This window comes from Somniosus microcephalus, chromosome 19 (genome assembly GCF_052327205.1).
Source record: "Somniosus microcephalus isolate GS21.2 chromosome 19, FLI_Smic_1.0, whole genome shotgun sequence".
NCBI lineage: Eukaryota > Metazoa > Chordata > Chondrichthyes > Squaliformes > Somniosidae > Somniosus > Somniosus microcephalus.
In genome coordinates, this window is record NC_141005.1 from 15,266,219 (window position 1) to 15,281,764 (window position 15,546).

Consider the following 15,546-nt stretch of genomic DNA (forward strand, 5'->3'; position numbering starts at 1 on the left):
TGAGGGGTGCGGGCGCGCGCGTGTAGTGGGCGGGGCTTGAGTGGGTGAGCGAGCAGCCGCTGGTTGGCTGGGCGGTGCCGGCCCCGCGAGTGGTGGGCGGGACCTGGCGGCGCGCGGCGAGGTGAGGGCGGGGCTTGATGGGCTAGAAGCCGCTGGTTGGCTGGCGCGCGAGCGGTGGGCGGGGCCTGGTGAGGGGGTGAGGAGATCGATCGATCGACCGACGACAAACGGCCGGTGGTCGCGCCATGGTCCGGGTCAGTGGTCCAGTTCGGAGTTTCAGCCTGGGCCTCGCCCTGTGCGCCTTACTCGCCTCGGTGTGCGCCACCTCCGAGCTGAGCTACGTGACCTGCGGCTCCGTCATCAAGCTGCTGCACAACGTTCACGATGTCCGCCTGCATTCGCACGATGTGAAGTACGGGTCGGGTAAGCGCCGAGCCCCTCTCCCCTCCCCCGGCTCTCCGCTCTCCTCTCCCCCGGCTCTCCGCTCTCCTCGGCAGCGATGCCCCCCACTGTCGAATAGCTCCCCCCTATCGCAGGCGGGGTGGCGTCACTGCTGTTGCATTGGTAACCCCGCCCGATGTCCATTGGATAGTGATCAGGGGCCCAGACTCTGCTGATACCCATGTCCCCACCCTGGGGCAATGGTGCAATAGAAACATAGAAGATTCAGCCCCTCGAGCCTGCTCCGTCATTCAATGAGATCATGGCTGATCATCCATATTCAGTACCCTGTCCCTGCTTTCTCCCCATATCCCTTTAGCCTTAAGAAATATATCTAACTCCTTCTTGAATATATTTAATGAATTGGCCTCTACTGCCTTCTGTTGTAGAGAATTCCACAGGTTCACCACTCTCTGGGTGAAGAAATTCCTCATCTCTGTCCTAAATGGCCTACCCCTTATCCTTAGACTGTGACCCCCTGGTTCTGGACTCCCTGGCCATTGGGAACATCCTTCCTGCATCTAGTCTGTCTAGTCCTGTTAGAATTTTATAAGTTTCAATGAGATCCCCTCTCATTCTTCTAAACTCCAGCGAGTATAAGCCCAATCGACCCAATCTCTCCTCATACATCATTCCTGCCATCCCAGGTATCAGCCTGGTGGATCTTTGCTGCACTCCCTCCATGGCAAGAACATTCTCCAATAAGTACCCCTCTCCTGGTTTGGCCTAGATTGGCTAACTCTGGGCAGGTTGGGTATCAAATTGGAGACCTGTTCTGCCTGCATAGCTCATCCTCTTACTGGCTGGCTCACTTGTCAACTGAGCCTTTAGCAATACCTGTTAGTAATTTGTGTTGGTATTAATAATTGTCTCCATTTGTGGAGATGGAGAGGTTACGGAGTCGGAAGCTCGGCTCGGGGTCAAATAGGACGGCGAGGTTGCAAACAGCCCGAGACGGTGGCTGGGGAGGGGGATGGAATCAGCGAGGGAACGGAGTTTGTGGCGGGGGCCGAAGACGATGGCTTAGGTCTGCCTAATGTTTAATTGTAGGACATATCTGCTCATCCAGGATTGGATGTTGGATAAGCATTTCGACAACAATGATAGCGGGGTTGCGAGAGGTGGTTGTGAGGTGGGGCTGGGTGTTGTTACATGCGGAACAATGTTCCCGTTAAGCTGTGCGTCTGCGCAGTGATCTGGAGGTCCCGCGCAGGCCGTTCAGCGGCTTTGAAATGAAAAACCGCGCATGCCCGGATGGGCTGCACACCCACAAAAAAATTAGCGAGAACATTGGTGTGGAGTCTGCTGTGTTTTCCACCTCTTTAAGCATTGCATTCTGTACTTTGGAATAAAGAGGTGCTTATTATAAAGGTATATGGCTAATGAAGCTCCAGTCAAGAGTTTTGCTTATAATCCAGCAGTTAGGGAATAATTTGTTCATTTGATTTCTTCCTTCAGTACAGCTGGAATGGTACAGTTGGCAATGAGTTCTGATGGTGTGATTGCAAGAACACTTGGTCCCTGCTGGAATAACCTGTTCCCTTGCTGCAAGGCGACCCTTAATTGTGACTTTGAATTCATTCCAGAATTCTGTGTACTGATTCAAATCAAAAGTATTTGAATAAGCAGTGGATGCAGAAGATAAGATTGGATAGAATTTTTCGAACATGAGTATCTTGGGCACAGGTGCCTGACCATAAGAACGTGGCAGTGATTGAAAGCTTATCGTCAGAAAGAATCAAAGTTTGATTCTGTTTCTTTTAATTGGGGGGGTAACATTGTCAGTTGCGACTTGGTTTTGATTTCAGTTCTGATTACGATATCCAGATTGGGAGACAGAATGCAAGATGTTGTTCACAAACTTGCAGAATGGGTGTGTAAATGGCAAATGAATTTGAATATAGGTAAAAGAAAGAAAGGCTTGCATTTATATAGCGCCTTTCACGACCACTGGACGTCACCGCGCTTTACAGCCAGTGAAGTCGTTTTTGAAGCGTAGTCACTGTTGTGATGTGGGAAACGTGGCAGCCAATTTGCGCACAGCAAGCTCCCACAAACAGCAATGTGATGATGACCAGATAATCTATTTTAGTGATGTTGATTGGGGGATAAATATTGGCCGGATAAATATTGGCCAGGTAAGTGTGAGGTCGAACATTTTAGTAGGAGGAATAGAATTGAAAAGCAGTACAGTTGTGTACTGTGTACACTTCTGGTCTCCATATTACAAAATGGATATAGAGGCACTGGAGAAGGTGCAAAAAAAAGATTTGCAAGGATGATACCAGAAGTTATACCTATCAGGAAAGATTGAACAGACTGGGGGTCTTTATTCTAGAGAAGAGAAGGCTGAGGGGTGACCTGATAGAGGTCTTTAAGATTATGAAAGGGTTTGATGATAGGGTAGATGTAGAGAAGGTGTTTCCACTTGTGGGGAGACCAAAATAGTCACTAATAAATCCAATAGGGAATTCAGCAGAAACTTCTTTACCCAGAAAGTGGAACTCACTACCACATGGAGTAGTTTCTTACAGGATAATGGACATGTTGAAAAGACTCCCAGGGAAGGTAGTTGCTTAGTAGTCAGGCGACATCTTTAAAGTAGAAGCAAGCTGTTCTGAAGGGCTACTGAGGGTTATAGAAATAGTAACTACGGTTGAATTATTTTGGGGGTGGTAGTTATTAAAGCAGGAATCAGCAAGTGGTGTTGGTGGTGGCAGGGGTGAAGTCCCATGGTAAAATAATCATGTGTTGCCTATGGACGGTGTTGGCTCATTGAGCCTTTTATTGCTCCAGATTTTGCATTCTTAAATGTGAATGTATCGAGCTGAGCTTTTTCTAGATAATTTGTGGGTTTTTTTTTCCTCTTGTTATCTTTGGGGTTGCTTGCTTTGTCGCTCTTCTGCTTTTTTGTTTCATGCAGATGTGTAGTCAATTGATAAGAGCTTCTTGGTAGTGCTAGTAAAGTGAAACTCCCAGCTCATTGAGCAACAAGATTGACTCAAATCTTTGTTTTCAGATTGGTAAGACATTTTGCATAAAAAATCAATGCCAACTTGTGTAGTTTACTTACATTTTTGTAAGCTTTGCAAGATTTGAATCCAGGTTTCATGTAGAGAAAGGGTGTGATGTGGTTTTTAATGTTAATGCTGTGCTCTGAGAGAGTTTTTTAGTCTTTTTTATTTATTACTGGTAACTGCAGAAATTCTTAATAGCCATGCCATCCATTTAATACTTTAGTTTACACACCATGATGCTGAAATGCTATTAAGATGTGATGAGTAACTTTATTTTGAACTATTTACCATATATAACTAAACTGTACATTAACATCTCTCTTATGCTAGATGTTCTGTTCTAGCTGCCTTTTGCCCATACTTGGATCTAGACCTGTTTCCTAAGCACACTGCATTGCAGCCCCACCTCCCCGCTCAATCCTTTCAGCCCCCATTTGTCCCAAGACTGAAGGGAAGGAGTGCTTCCTGTTCCAATCATCTTCCGAGCCCCTCGCACCAGGTTCCATACCCTTCCTTTAAAGCCCACAGACTCCAGAGACCCCTCCTGGTTCTCCCTGACCCTCCAACCTGCTGTCCTCCCAGGGTAACCTCATAAGCGCTCCTTCTCCTTGTGATTACTTGCAGGGTTTTCGTGATCCCAGGTATAATACTTTATTCCCCCTCCACTCCAATAAGTGCTGCCAGTGCCCAGCCACCTGTAAAATCCTCTCGGGTTCCATTGTACAGGAAACTCTCGTTTAAATGGCACCTAAATATCCGGAATTCTCTCTTAACTGGCAAAATGCATACTCCGAAAACAACACCTCAATAACTGGCAATGTTGCCGAGTCCGAGTCTCCCGCGGTGGCAGAGTTAGTCAGTGGGGGTAGTTCTCCAAACTGCCACTACTCGGCTTCTTGGCGCTGTTGGAGTCCGAAGACCTCAATAACAGGAGTCTGGCTCTCCCGCGCTGTATACGGTCGTTTACTGTATAAGTTTTGTTTTACTGTTAAGTAATTAGAGTTATGGATTACCCTCAACTGGCAGTACTGTACTTAATCAAGCATCTTCCACCATCCATTTAACACAACATTCTGTAGGTGAGTACCCAATTACTGTATACTGCACATTTCTTGATTTAAAAAATGTTTTTGTTAAAAATAGCCTTGGTAGATAACCCTCTCCGTCATCCGGAATTTTTAATCAGCTGGCACTATCCCGGTCCCATCGGTGCCGGATACCAAAGAGTTTCCTGTATATTCCCAGAACTCGAGAGTTTCCACATCCTATACACGCCATGATTACTCCCATGTCCAGTCCACTTCTCTGGCCATGGGCAGTGCTTTCCATTCCAGCTGCTACCAGAACTTCATAGGTTTAATTTTACACAGTGTCTCGCTCTTCATACACTGTGTATGATCACCAGTGTAAGTGCATTAGACCAGAAGGGAGAGTTTTGGGTTCAGTCCCCAGCCTGCGCTGAATTAGCCGAGTGTGAATATTGGGTGAAGAGAGGATTAAGATTGGCTGATTTCGTCTCCTCTCTTTTCCCCCCCCCCCCCCCCCCTTCTCCAGGTGCTGACACTGTTGAGACTCTGACATTGAATAATAACGGGCAGGGGATGAAGAGAGGGGAGGGAAAAATGTGGAACAATCTTTATAAAAAGTTATTTTTTTAAATTTGCTACATAGTTTACATATTTTGAAGTTTTTAATTATTAGCATTTTTATAATTTTCAACGGTGTTTTAATATATTTATGCTAAAATCACTCTCTTTATTCTCAAAAGGAAGTGGCCAGCAGTCTGTGACTGGGGTGGAGGTTTCTGATGACAGCAACAGCTACTGGACAGTGAGGGGAAAACCAGGCCAGGTTTGTCAGCGAGGAAAACCCATCAAATGTGGCCAATTGATACGACTGACACATGTCAACACTGGAAGGAACCTGCACAGTCACCACTTTGTGTCCCCACTCTCTGGAAACCAGGTATAACGATTTTAGGAAGTGCTGAGCAGCTGGAGTTTGGTGGTTAGCACCCAGAGCATGGCAGCTGAAATCATTGCATTGGTCATAAATAGTGCTTCCTTTGGTAAAACCTCCTTGTGTGATGCATAAAATTTTTGTTCGGTGATAAAATAATTAATTATCAAAGTTTTATGAATGTTTTTGCTATAACTTTCTGTTCCCAGTACAGAGTGTCCTTTTTATTCTCTCTTGTTTACTGTGACATCTAAGGAGAATTTATTGAGTTAGGGTGGCAACCTGCCTTCATTATTGCACAAAGCTCTTTCTTGACCTGTCCATTACTGGTACTGTTTTTTTTTACCATTTCTTGAACTGGTATGCCATACACACGGTATGATAATATTTCCCTTACTCCTCATAGAATAGTTACAGCACGGAAGAAGGCCATTCGGCCCGTCGAGCCCATTCTAGCTCTCTGTAGAGCGCTTCAGCTAGTCCCACCCCCTGCCCTTTCCCCGTAGCCCTGCAAATTTCTTTCCTTCCGATACTTCTCCAACTCCCTTTTGAAAGCCGTGATTGAGTTTGCCTCCACCGCCCTCTCGGGCAGTGCATTCCAGATCCTAACCACTCGCTGAGTAAAGTTTTTTCTTGCGTCGCCTTTGGTTCCTTTGCCAATCACCTTAAATCTGTGTCCTCTGGTTCTCAACTCTTCTGCCAATGGGAACAGTTTCTCTCTATACTCTGTCCAGACCCCTCATGATTTTGAACGCCTCTCTCAAATCTCCTCTCAATCCTCTCTGCTCCATCCTCTCTGCTCCAATGAGAACAACCCCAGCTTCTCCAGTCTATCCACGTAACTGAAGTTCCTCATTCTTGGAATCATTCTTGTAAATCTTTTCTGCACCCTCTCTAAGGCCTTCACATCCTTCCTAAAGTTTGGTGCCCAGAATTGGACACAGTACTCCACTTGAGGCTGAACCAGTGTTTTATACAGGTTCATCATAATTTCTACATTTTTGTACTCTATACTTCTATGAAGTCCAGGATCCCGTAAGTCTTTTTAACTGCTTTCTCAACCTGCCCTGCCACCATCAACGATTTGTACACATATACCCCTAAGTGTCTCTGTTCGTGCACCCCTTTTAGGATTGTACCATTTAGTTTATATGTCCTCTCCTCATTCTTTCTACCAAAATGTATCACTTCACACTTTTCTGCGTTAAATTTCATCTGCCACGTGTCTGCCCATTTCACCAGCCTGTCTATGTCTTCCTGAAGTCTATCGCTCTCCTCCTCACTGTTCACTATACTTCCAAGTTTTGTGTCATCTGCAAATTTTGAAATTGTGCCCTGTACACCCACGTCCAAGTCATTAATATACATCAGGAAAAGCAGTGGTCCTAGTACCGACCCCTAGGGAACACCACTCTATACCTTCCTCCAGTCTGAAAAACAATCGTTCACCACTACTCTGTTTCCTGTCACTTAGCGAATTCCATATCCATGCTGCCACCGACCCTGTTATTCCATAGGCTTCAGCTTTACTGGCAAGCCTATTATGTGGCACTTTGTCAAACGCCTTTTGGAAATCCATGTACACTATAAACCACATTACCCTCATCAACCCTCTGTTACCTCATCAAAAACTCAATCAAGTTGGTTAAACACGATTTGCCTTTAACAAATCTGTGCTGGCTTTACTTAATTAAGCCGCACTTGTCCAAGTGACTGTTAATTTTGTCCCTGATTACTGTTTCTAAAAGTTTCCCCACTACCGAGGTTAAACTGACTGGCCTGTAGTTGCTGGGTTTATCTTTACACCCTTTTTTGAACAAGGCTGTAACATTTGCAATTCTCCAGTCCTCTGGCACCACCCTCGTATCTAAGGAGGATTGGAATATTATGGCCGGTACCTCTGCGATTTCCTCCCTCAATTCCCTCAACATCCTAGGATGCATCCCATCTGCTGGTGATTTTATTTACTTTATGTACAGCCAGCCTTTCTAATACCTCCTTGATGGGCCTTCAATAACCACAAAACTAGAAGTTATAGACTTAAACAAGTTGGCTTTTAATCACTAAGATCAGAGCTAACATCTCAACATGCCGACTGGTTCACAGGAATGAGTCATACAGATCCTGGGATCTTTATGTAAGAGAAGTCAGGGGCGGAGCCAAGACCTGGAACCTCCCAGGTTAGTCGGGAAAGAGGAAGTGAAACTATACACAGTGGGGGAGGGTAATATACATGAGTGCAAAACGAATACAGGATCAAGACAAACAGATTTCATTACATTCACCCCTTCTATAGATTTAGTCCATCGGGGTGATGTTTCTTAAAAGTTGGTATAAGTGAGTCTGTCAGGAGGTTTTGCAGTTCAGTGATCGGCGCAAAGCCGGTTGGGGTGCCTCTAGGGGAGTGGATTCTGGTTCCTCCGCTGTCCGGGCCTCCGCAGTGTCTTCCAGGTTATCTGCAGTGTCCTCCAGGTTAAAGTTGGGTATTGATACCTCTGGGCGTCCTGTCTCTTTGTAGTGTAAGTCTTCATCGGGTAGTCTCCCATCGTTCTCTCCGCTCCCCAAGGGAGCGAGGTCTTTTATGGAAACAGTGTCCTCTCGCCCGTCAGAGTATTCGATATAGGTGTACTGAGGGTTTGCATGGAGGAACTGTACCTTTTCCACAAGGGGGTCCGTTTTATGGCCTCTCACGTGCTTCCGCAATAGTACTGTCCCCGGAGACGTCAGCCACGCGGGTAGAGATATGCCCGAGGTGGATTTCCGGGGGAAAACGAACATCTTTTCGTGAGGGGTAGCGTTAGTGGCAGTACATAACAGAGACCTTATGGAGTGGAGCACGTCTGGGAGGACTTCTTGCCAGCGGGAGGTCGGAAGGCCTTTTGACTTTAAGGCTAACGTGACAGCCTTCCAAACAGTAGCATTCTCCCTTTCCACTTGCCCATTACCCCGGGGGTTGTAGCTAGTGGTTCTGCTAGTGGCTATCCCCTTCGAGAGCAAGAACTGGCGCAGCTCGTCACTCATGAATGACGTCCCCCTATCGCTGTGTATGTAGTTCGGCATGCCAAACATGCAGAATAGATTACAGAGACACTTGATGACCGTGGCACTGGTCATGTCTGGGCAGGGAATGGCGAAGGGGAAGTGGGAATATTCATCAATGATCTTGAGGAAGTATACGTTATGGTCGGCAGAGGGAAGGGGTCCCTTGAAGTCCAGACTTAGGCGCTCGAATGGCCGTGTGGCTTTGATAAGGTGTGCACGGTCAGGCCTGTAGAAACGAGGCTTGCATTCCGCACAGATGCGGCAGGCTCTGGTCATTGCCCTGACCTCCTCGATGGAGTGGGGCAGATTGCGGGACTTTATAAAATGGTATAGTCGGGTGACCCCTGGGTGACAGAGGGCGTTGTGGAGACCCTGTAATTTGTCCGTATGAATGCTGGCACACATTCCCCGCGATAGGGCGTCTGGGGGTTCATTAAGGGCTCCCGGCCTGTACATAATATCATAGTCGAATGTGGATAGTTCGATCCTCCACCTGAGTATTTTGTCATTCTTGATTTTCCCCCTTTGTTATTAAACATGAAAAATGTAAAAAGTCACACAACACCAGGTTATAGTCCAACAGCTTTATTTGAAATCACAAGCTTTCGGAGCGCTGCTCCTTCTTCAGGTGAAGTGGAGAAATGCATAAAGACACAGCTTATATAGTCAGAGAATCATGTCAGATGTTTACAGGTAACCTTTCCAACTGCCATTTATCACACCTCGGCAGAGAGATAATCACAGCAGTCAAAGGTGTGAATGGTGTCCAAACAGGTCAGTCAGGGAAACATTACATCAAAGAACAATTAAACATGAAAGCCACCGACCGCTGGTCGGTGAGCAGGGTGAAACGTTTGCCGGCTAGGTAGTGTCTCCAGTGCCGCACTGCCTCCACTATAGCCTGTGCCTCCTTCTCGACAGAAGAGTGCCTGAAGGGTTCGGGAGAAGGCCGCCACAGGTCTCCCAGCCTGATTAAGGGTCGCAGCTAAGGCAAAGTCTGACGCATCGCTTTTGACTTGAAAGGGAATGCATTCATCCACTGCACACACTGCAGCCCTTTCAATGTCCTGTTTAATACTGGTGAAAGCCTCCCGAGCTTCAGCTGATAGTGGGAAGGACGTTGATTTAATGAGGGGTCGGGCCTTATCAGAGTAATTGGGCACCCATTGGGCATAATACGAAAAAAATCCCAGGCACCTTTTTAAAGCTTTGGGATTGTGTGGCAGGGGCAGTTCCTTTTTAGGGGGCGTAATCGGTCAGGGTCCGGTCCAATGACCCCATCTTCCACCACACAGCCGAGGATACAGAGACGGGTTGTGTTGAAGACACATTTGTCTTCGTTGTAGGTTAGATTCAGCTTTAGGGCAGTTTTTAAAAATCTCGCAAGATTTAGATCGTGGTCTTGCTGGTTGTGCCCGCAGATAGTGACATTGTCCAGATAGGGGTAGGTAGCTTGTAGTTTATTCTCGTCAACCATGCGGTCCATCTCACGTTGGAAGACCGAGACCCCATTTGTTACTCTGAAGGGCGCTCTGAGAAAATGGTAGAGGCGCCCGTTCGCCTCGAAGGCGGTGTATGGGCGGTCCTCCGTTCTAATGGGGAGCTGGTGATGCGCGGATTTGAGGTCGATAGTAGAGAAGACTCGGTATTGCGCAATCTGGTTGACCATTTCTGATATGCGGGGTAAAGGGTAGGTGTCCAGCTGGGTATAAATATTAACGGTCTGGCTGTAGTCAATTACCATCCGTTTCTTTTCGCTATTTTTAACTATGACTACTTGGGCACGCCACGGGCTGGTACTGCATTCAATAATGCCTTCCCGCAGGAGTCTGTCCACTTCCGCCTTGATAAAGTGTCTGTCTTCCAGACTGTACCGTCTACTTTTGGTCGCTATGGGCCTACAGTTCGGAGCGAGATTAGCGAATAAAGAGGGCGGGCTGGTTTTTAAGGTTGATAGGCCACAGACTGTGAGTGGCGGCTGGGACCCGCCATATGCTAGCGTGACACTTTCGTGGTGGCACTGGAAGTCCAGGCCCAAGATTACATTAACACAGAGTTCTGGCATCACGAGGAGTTTAAAATCCTTGTAGTCCGTGCCTTTTACAGTCAGTGTTGCCACACAGTAGCCCAAAATGTCCGAAGTGTGGGGCTTAGCAGCCATAGCAATTCTGCTCCGTGTAGGGGTTACCGTTAATGAGTGCCGTCGTACCAGGCTAGGGTGGATAAAACTCTCGGTACTCCCACAGTCAATTAAACATTTTGTTAAATTCCCGTTTACCTGTATGTCCATCATGGATTTTGTCAACGGGTGTGGCCTGGATTGATCCACCGTGATCGAAGCCACTGTTGGGCCCTGGGTGGCTGTTGAGTCAGGAAAAGATGGCGGATCCCAAGATGGCGGCACGCACGAGGCGGTGACGGAGTTGGAAATCGGATTCCCCCTGCAGACTTTGCTAAAATGCCCCTTTTTCTTACATTTGAAGCATGTAGCGTCCTTCGCTGGGCATCGTTGTCTGGGGTGCTTGGCCTGGCCGCAGAAGTAGCATTTCGGGCCTCGAGACATTGCCGCTGTAGTAGGACTCCTGGGTGAACTTCTGTGTGGGGACTCCGGTGGTGTAGAGCTGGTCTGAGACCTGGATGGGGAAGATGGCTGATTCCAAGATGGCGGCCCCCTCGGCGCGCACGAGGCGGTGAGGGCCGCATGGCCAGAAGAATAAGAGTCAGAGTTTTTCTGGGCCACGTCCAGCGATCGCACAGTGGCCACTGCCTTTTTTAAGTCCAGGACCTCCTTCGCCAGCAGTCTCTGCCGGATATAATTTGATTTGAGGCCCGTGATGAAGGAATCGCGGACCAATTTGTCAGAGTACGCGTTGGCCGTCACGGCCTTGCAGTTACAGTCCCGGACCAGGTCCTTTAGGCCCTGTAAGAAATCGTCCATTGATTCCTCTGGTCGCTGCCTGCGTGTAGCCAGCAGATGTCTGGCGTACACTTCGTTTACCGGCCTCGTATTGGGCCTTCAGGATAGTGATGGCCTCCGTGTAAGAGGTGGCGTCCCGGATGAACGAATAAATCCGATGACTTACGCGAGTAGTCAGTAGACTCAGTTTATCTACCTCGCTAGCGGATGAGGCCCCCGCGAAGAGTTCGAAGCATTTGAGCCAGTGTCCAAATTGATTTGATGCTTCAGCAGAATGTGGATCCAAGTCCAGACGCTCTGGTTTTAGGAGTCGATCCAGTATTCTTTAGTGATTAAATTGATGTGCCTTCAATAACCACAAAACTAGAAGTTATAGACTTAAACAAGTTGGCTTTTAATCACTAAAATCAGAGCTAACATCTCAACATGACGACTGGTTCACAGGAATGAGTCATACAGATCCTGGGATCTTTATGTAAGAGAAGTCAGGGGCGGAGCCAAGAGCCAAGACCTGGAACCTCCCAGGTTAGTCGGGAAAGAGGAAGTGAAACTATACACAGTGGGGGAGGGTAATATACATGAGTACAAAACGAATACAGGATCAAGACAAACAGATTTCATTACACTCCTCTTTCAGCTTTTATCCTATCAAGTACCTCTACTACCTCCTCCTTCACTTTGTCTATGGCAGCATCCTCTTCCTTGGTGAAGACGGGTGCAACGTACTCATTTAGTACCTCAGCCATGCCCTCTGCCTCCACGCATAAATCTCCTTTTTGGCCCCTAATCGGCCCCACCCCTCCTCTTATTACCCTTTTACTGTTTATATGCCTATAGAAGACTTGGATTACCTTTTATGTTGCCTGCCATTCTATTCTCACACCCTCTCTGTCCCTCTTATTTTCTTTTTCACTTCTCTGACCTTTGTGTGTATATATAGCCTGATTCTCAGATGTATTTGCAACCTGACATCTGTCATGCACGCTCTTTCATCAGCCAGGGAGCCCTGACTTTAGTTGCCCTGCCTTTCCCCCTAGTGGGAATGTACCTCAACTGTACCTGAACTATTTCCTCTTTAAAGGCAGCCCATTTCCAGATGAATCTGCATTCTTCAGTTTATGCACGTTAGGTGATTTAAAATTTAAAAATAGACTTGCATTTTTTTACAGCGCCTTTCATGATCTCGGGGTGCCCAAAGTGCTTTACAGCCAATGAAGTACTTTTAAGTGTAGGCACTGTTGTAATGTAGGAAACACGGCAGCCAATTTGCACACATCAAGGTACCAGAGTCAGCAAAGCGATAATGACCAGATAATCTGGCATATGGGATACTTGCCTTCATTAGCCGAGGCACAGAATATAAGAGCAGGGAGGTTATGATGGAGCTGTACAAAACGCTAGTTAGACCACAGCTGGAATACTGTTTGTAGTTCTGGTCGCCACACTATAGGAAGGATGTGATTGCATTGGAGAGGGTGCAGAGGAGATTCGCCAGGATGTTACCTGGGCTGGAGCGCTTCAGCTATGAAGAGAGACTAGACAGGCTGGGGTTGTTTTCCTTAGAGCAGAGAAGGCTGAGGGGGAACCTGATTGAGGTGTACAAAATTATGAGGGGCATAGATAGGGTAGATAGAAAGGAACTTTTCCCCTTTTAGTAGAGGGGTCAATAACCAGGGGGCATAATTTCAAGGTAAGGGGCAGGGGGTTTAGAGGGAATTTGAGGAAAAACTTTTTCACCCAGAGGGTGGTTGGAATCTGGAACTCACTGCCTGAAAGGGTGGTAGAGGCAGGAACCCTCACAACATTCAAGAAGCATTTAGATGAACACTTGAAACACCATAGCATACAAGGCTATGGACCAAGTGCTGGAAAATGGGATTAGAATAGACAGGGCTTGATGGCCGGCGCAGACACGATGGGCCGAAGGGCCTCTTTCTGTGCTTTATAACTCTGACTCTCTAATCTGTTTTATGATATTGAGGGATAAATATTGGCCAGGACACTTGGTGGTGGGGGGAAACTCCCTTGTTCTTCGAAATACTGCCGTGGGATCTCTTGCATCCACCCGAGAGGGCAAGATGTGGCCTTGGTTTAACGTCTCATCCGAAAGACTGCATCTCCGACTAGCATGTATTTAGTACCAGTCGTTCCCTACCCATTCTAGTGATGGTGCTGGTTTCTGCCAGCTAGTTTATCTTAAGCGTTGGTTTGACTTTCCTAGAGTATGATTAACTATGTGCTAATCTTGTATTGTTTTACCCTGTAGGAAGTAAGTGCTTTTGGTGAGAATGGAGAAGGCGATGACTTGGATGTTTGGATAGTGCAATGCAGCGGAACAAGTTGGGAGCGAGATGATGATGTGCGCTTCAAGCACGCAGGCACCGGGGTCTTTCTAACGATAACAGGAGAGCAATATGGTCATCCAATCCGAGGCCAGCGTGAAGTTCATGGCACGTTCAGCCCTGACGTTGACAACTACTGGACAGTAATGGAAGGTGTCTTTATCAAACCCAGCGCAGAGCCATTCAAACACGATGAGCTATAGCTTTATTTTCATATGACTATGTGTGGGAAGTATGGAGGCCAGTAGGAAATATTGTGACATTGTGTTTCATTGACGAGTTACTTCATCTTGTCTTGAGTCACAGTTTGTAAAGTAAAAACAAGACTGTACTGTACCTTTTTTTTCTATACTTGTTTAAATTTCTAAAGAAATGGGAATATATTTAAAACAAAGTTGTTTGCAAATGTAAAGATACACATGTTCAACTCTTTTTGCTTTAATTTTCAGTAGCATAAAAGTCATAAACTTGGAAAAAATCAAGTATTGGAAGTGATCTGCATCTCAATGGCTTAATAATCCCAAGTGTTGCAAAGGCCATTTGCTTTTCACCTCTTGCTCTTTCCTTGTCTTTTCTTTTTTAAAACCACCTGCATTCTGCTGCAGTGGTTTCCTGAACAGAGAGTGGAATTCACTTGCAGAAGACTGGCCACGGGCAGCACTTTCTATTCCAGCTGCTACCAGAACTTCGCCGTGTTGTCACAGGTTGAATTGCATATAGTGTCTCTCCTCATAGGCTGGGTATTATCACCGGTATAAGTGCTGTAAGACCAGACGGGAGAGCTGGAAGCCATCAGTGAGTGTATGATCTCCCAATTATTATGTAGCAGTCCAGATGAAAGCCGTTGCTCATCTGTCTTTAGACTTACATTTCTAATGACTCTTTTGTAGGCTCCAAATTCAATCCATGTACATAGTATTTACAGCATGGAAACAGGCCATTCAGCCCAACCAGCCCATGCTGGTGTTTATGCTCCACACAAGACTCCTCCCATCCTTCTTCATCTAACCCCATCAACATGTCCTTTTTATTCCTTTCCCCCCCACTGGTGTGTCTATGTAGGTTCCCCTTAAATTCATTTGTGCTTTTTGCCTCAACCACTTCATGTGGCAGTGAGTTGCACATTCTAACCACTCTCTGGGTAAAGAAGTTTCTCTTTAATTCCCTATTGGATTTGTTAGTGACTATCTTATATTTATGGTTGGGGTTTAGAATTTATCGGAGATGGGTCTTTATGCAAACAAAATGGTGAATCCACTGCTAGATTAATCTGTTACAAGCTATATAGTTGCAGGACTTTTGTTTGTGATTTGTCCAGCAGATTCGAATTGAATCGATCCATTTTTGTTAAGAGTTGTTGAGAAACATGAAAAAAATAAATTTTATTTGCCTACTCTTCCCCAATGATCTGAGTTTGTGCAAAGCTGTTTTACTTCCATAGACAATTCCTTCAGCTGACTAAAAATATTCCAGTACAATGACGTCAACCATTTACAGGAAACTTTTTTTTATCCGGGACCGACGTGGTGCCGGTTCATCAAAAATTCCAGATAATCGAAAACTATAGTAAAAGATATGGAGCTGAGAGCTCCGTATAAAGCAACAAACCCTGTTGCTTAGCAACAGGTTCAGAACAATGGCCACAAGTTCCAAGCGTCTCTGTAGCTTAGCAACAGCTGCAGCCACACCCTTGCACAGCAACAGATCGAGGAAGGCAAATAATAAAACTTACCTGAACCTACTCCTGAATTTTTCCGGTTAACCGAGATTTCCGGTTATTTAGGTGCCGGTAAATCGAAGTTTCCTGTACCTGGAAAATGCACATCAC

The 15,546-nt window shown here is 46.4% G+C and overlaps 1 protein-coding gene across 1 annotated transcript; it reads left to right on the forward strand.

Annotated features, from left to right (window-relative positions):
* The first annotated feature begins 175 nt into the window (after positions 1 to 175).
* Positions 176 to 15,111, forward strand: sdf2l1 (stromal cell-derived factor 2-like 1). Its single transcript, XM_086012016.1, has 3 exons — positions 176 to 423; positions 5,227 to 5,423; positions 13,643 to 15,111. Exons 1-3 carry the CDS (start codon positions 246 to 248, stop codon positions 13,919 to 13,921), a joined length of 654 nt encoding a protein of 217 aa, XP_085868142.1. The 5' UTR covers positions 176 to 245; the 3' UTR covers positions 13,922 to 15,111.
* Positions 15,112 to 15,546: the final 435 nt, after the last annotated feature.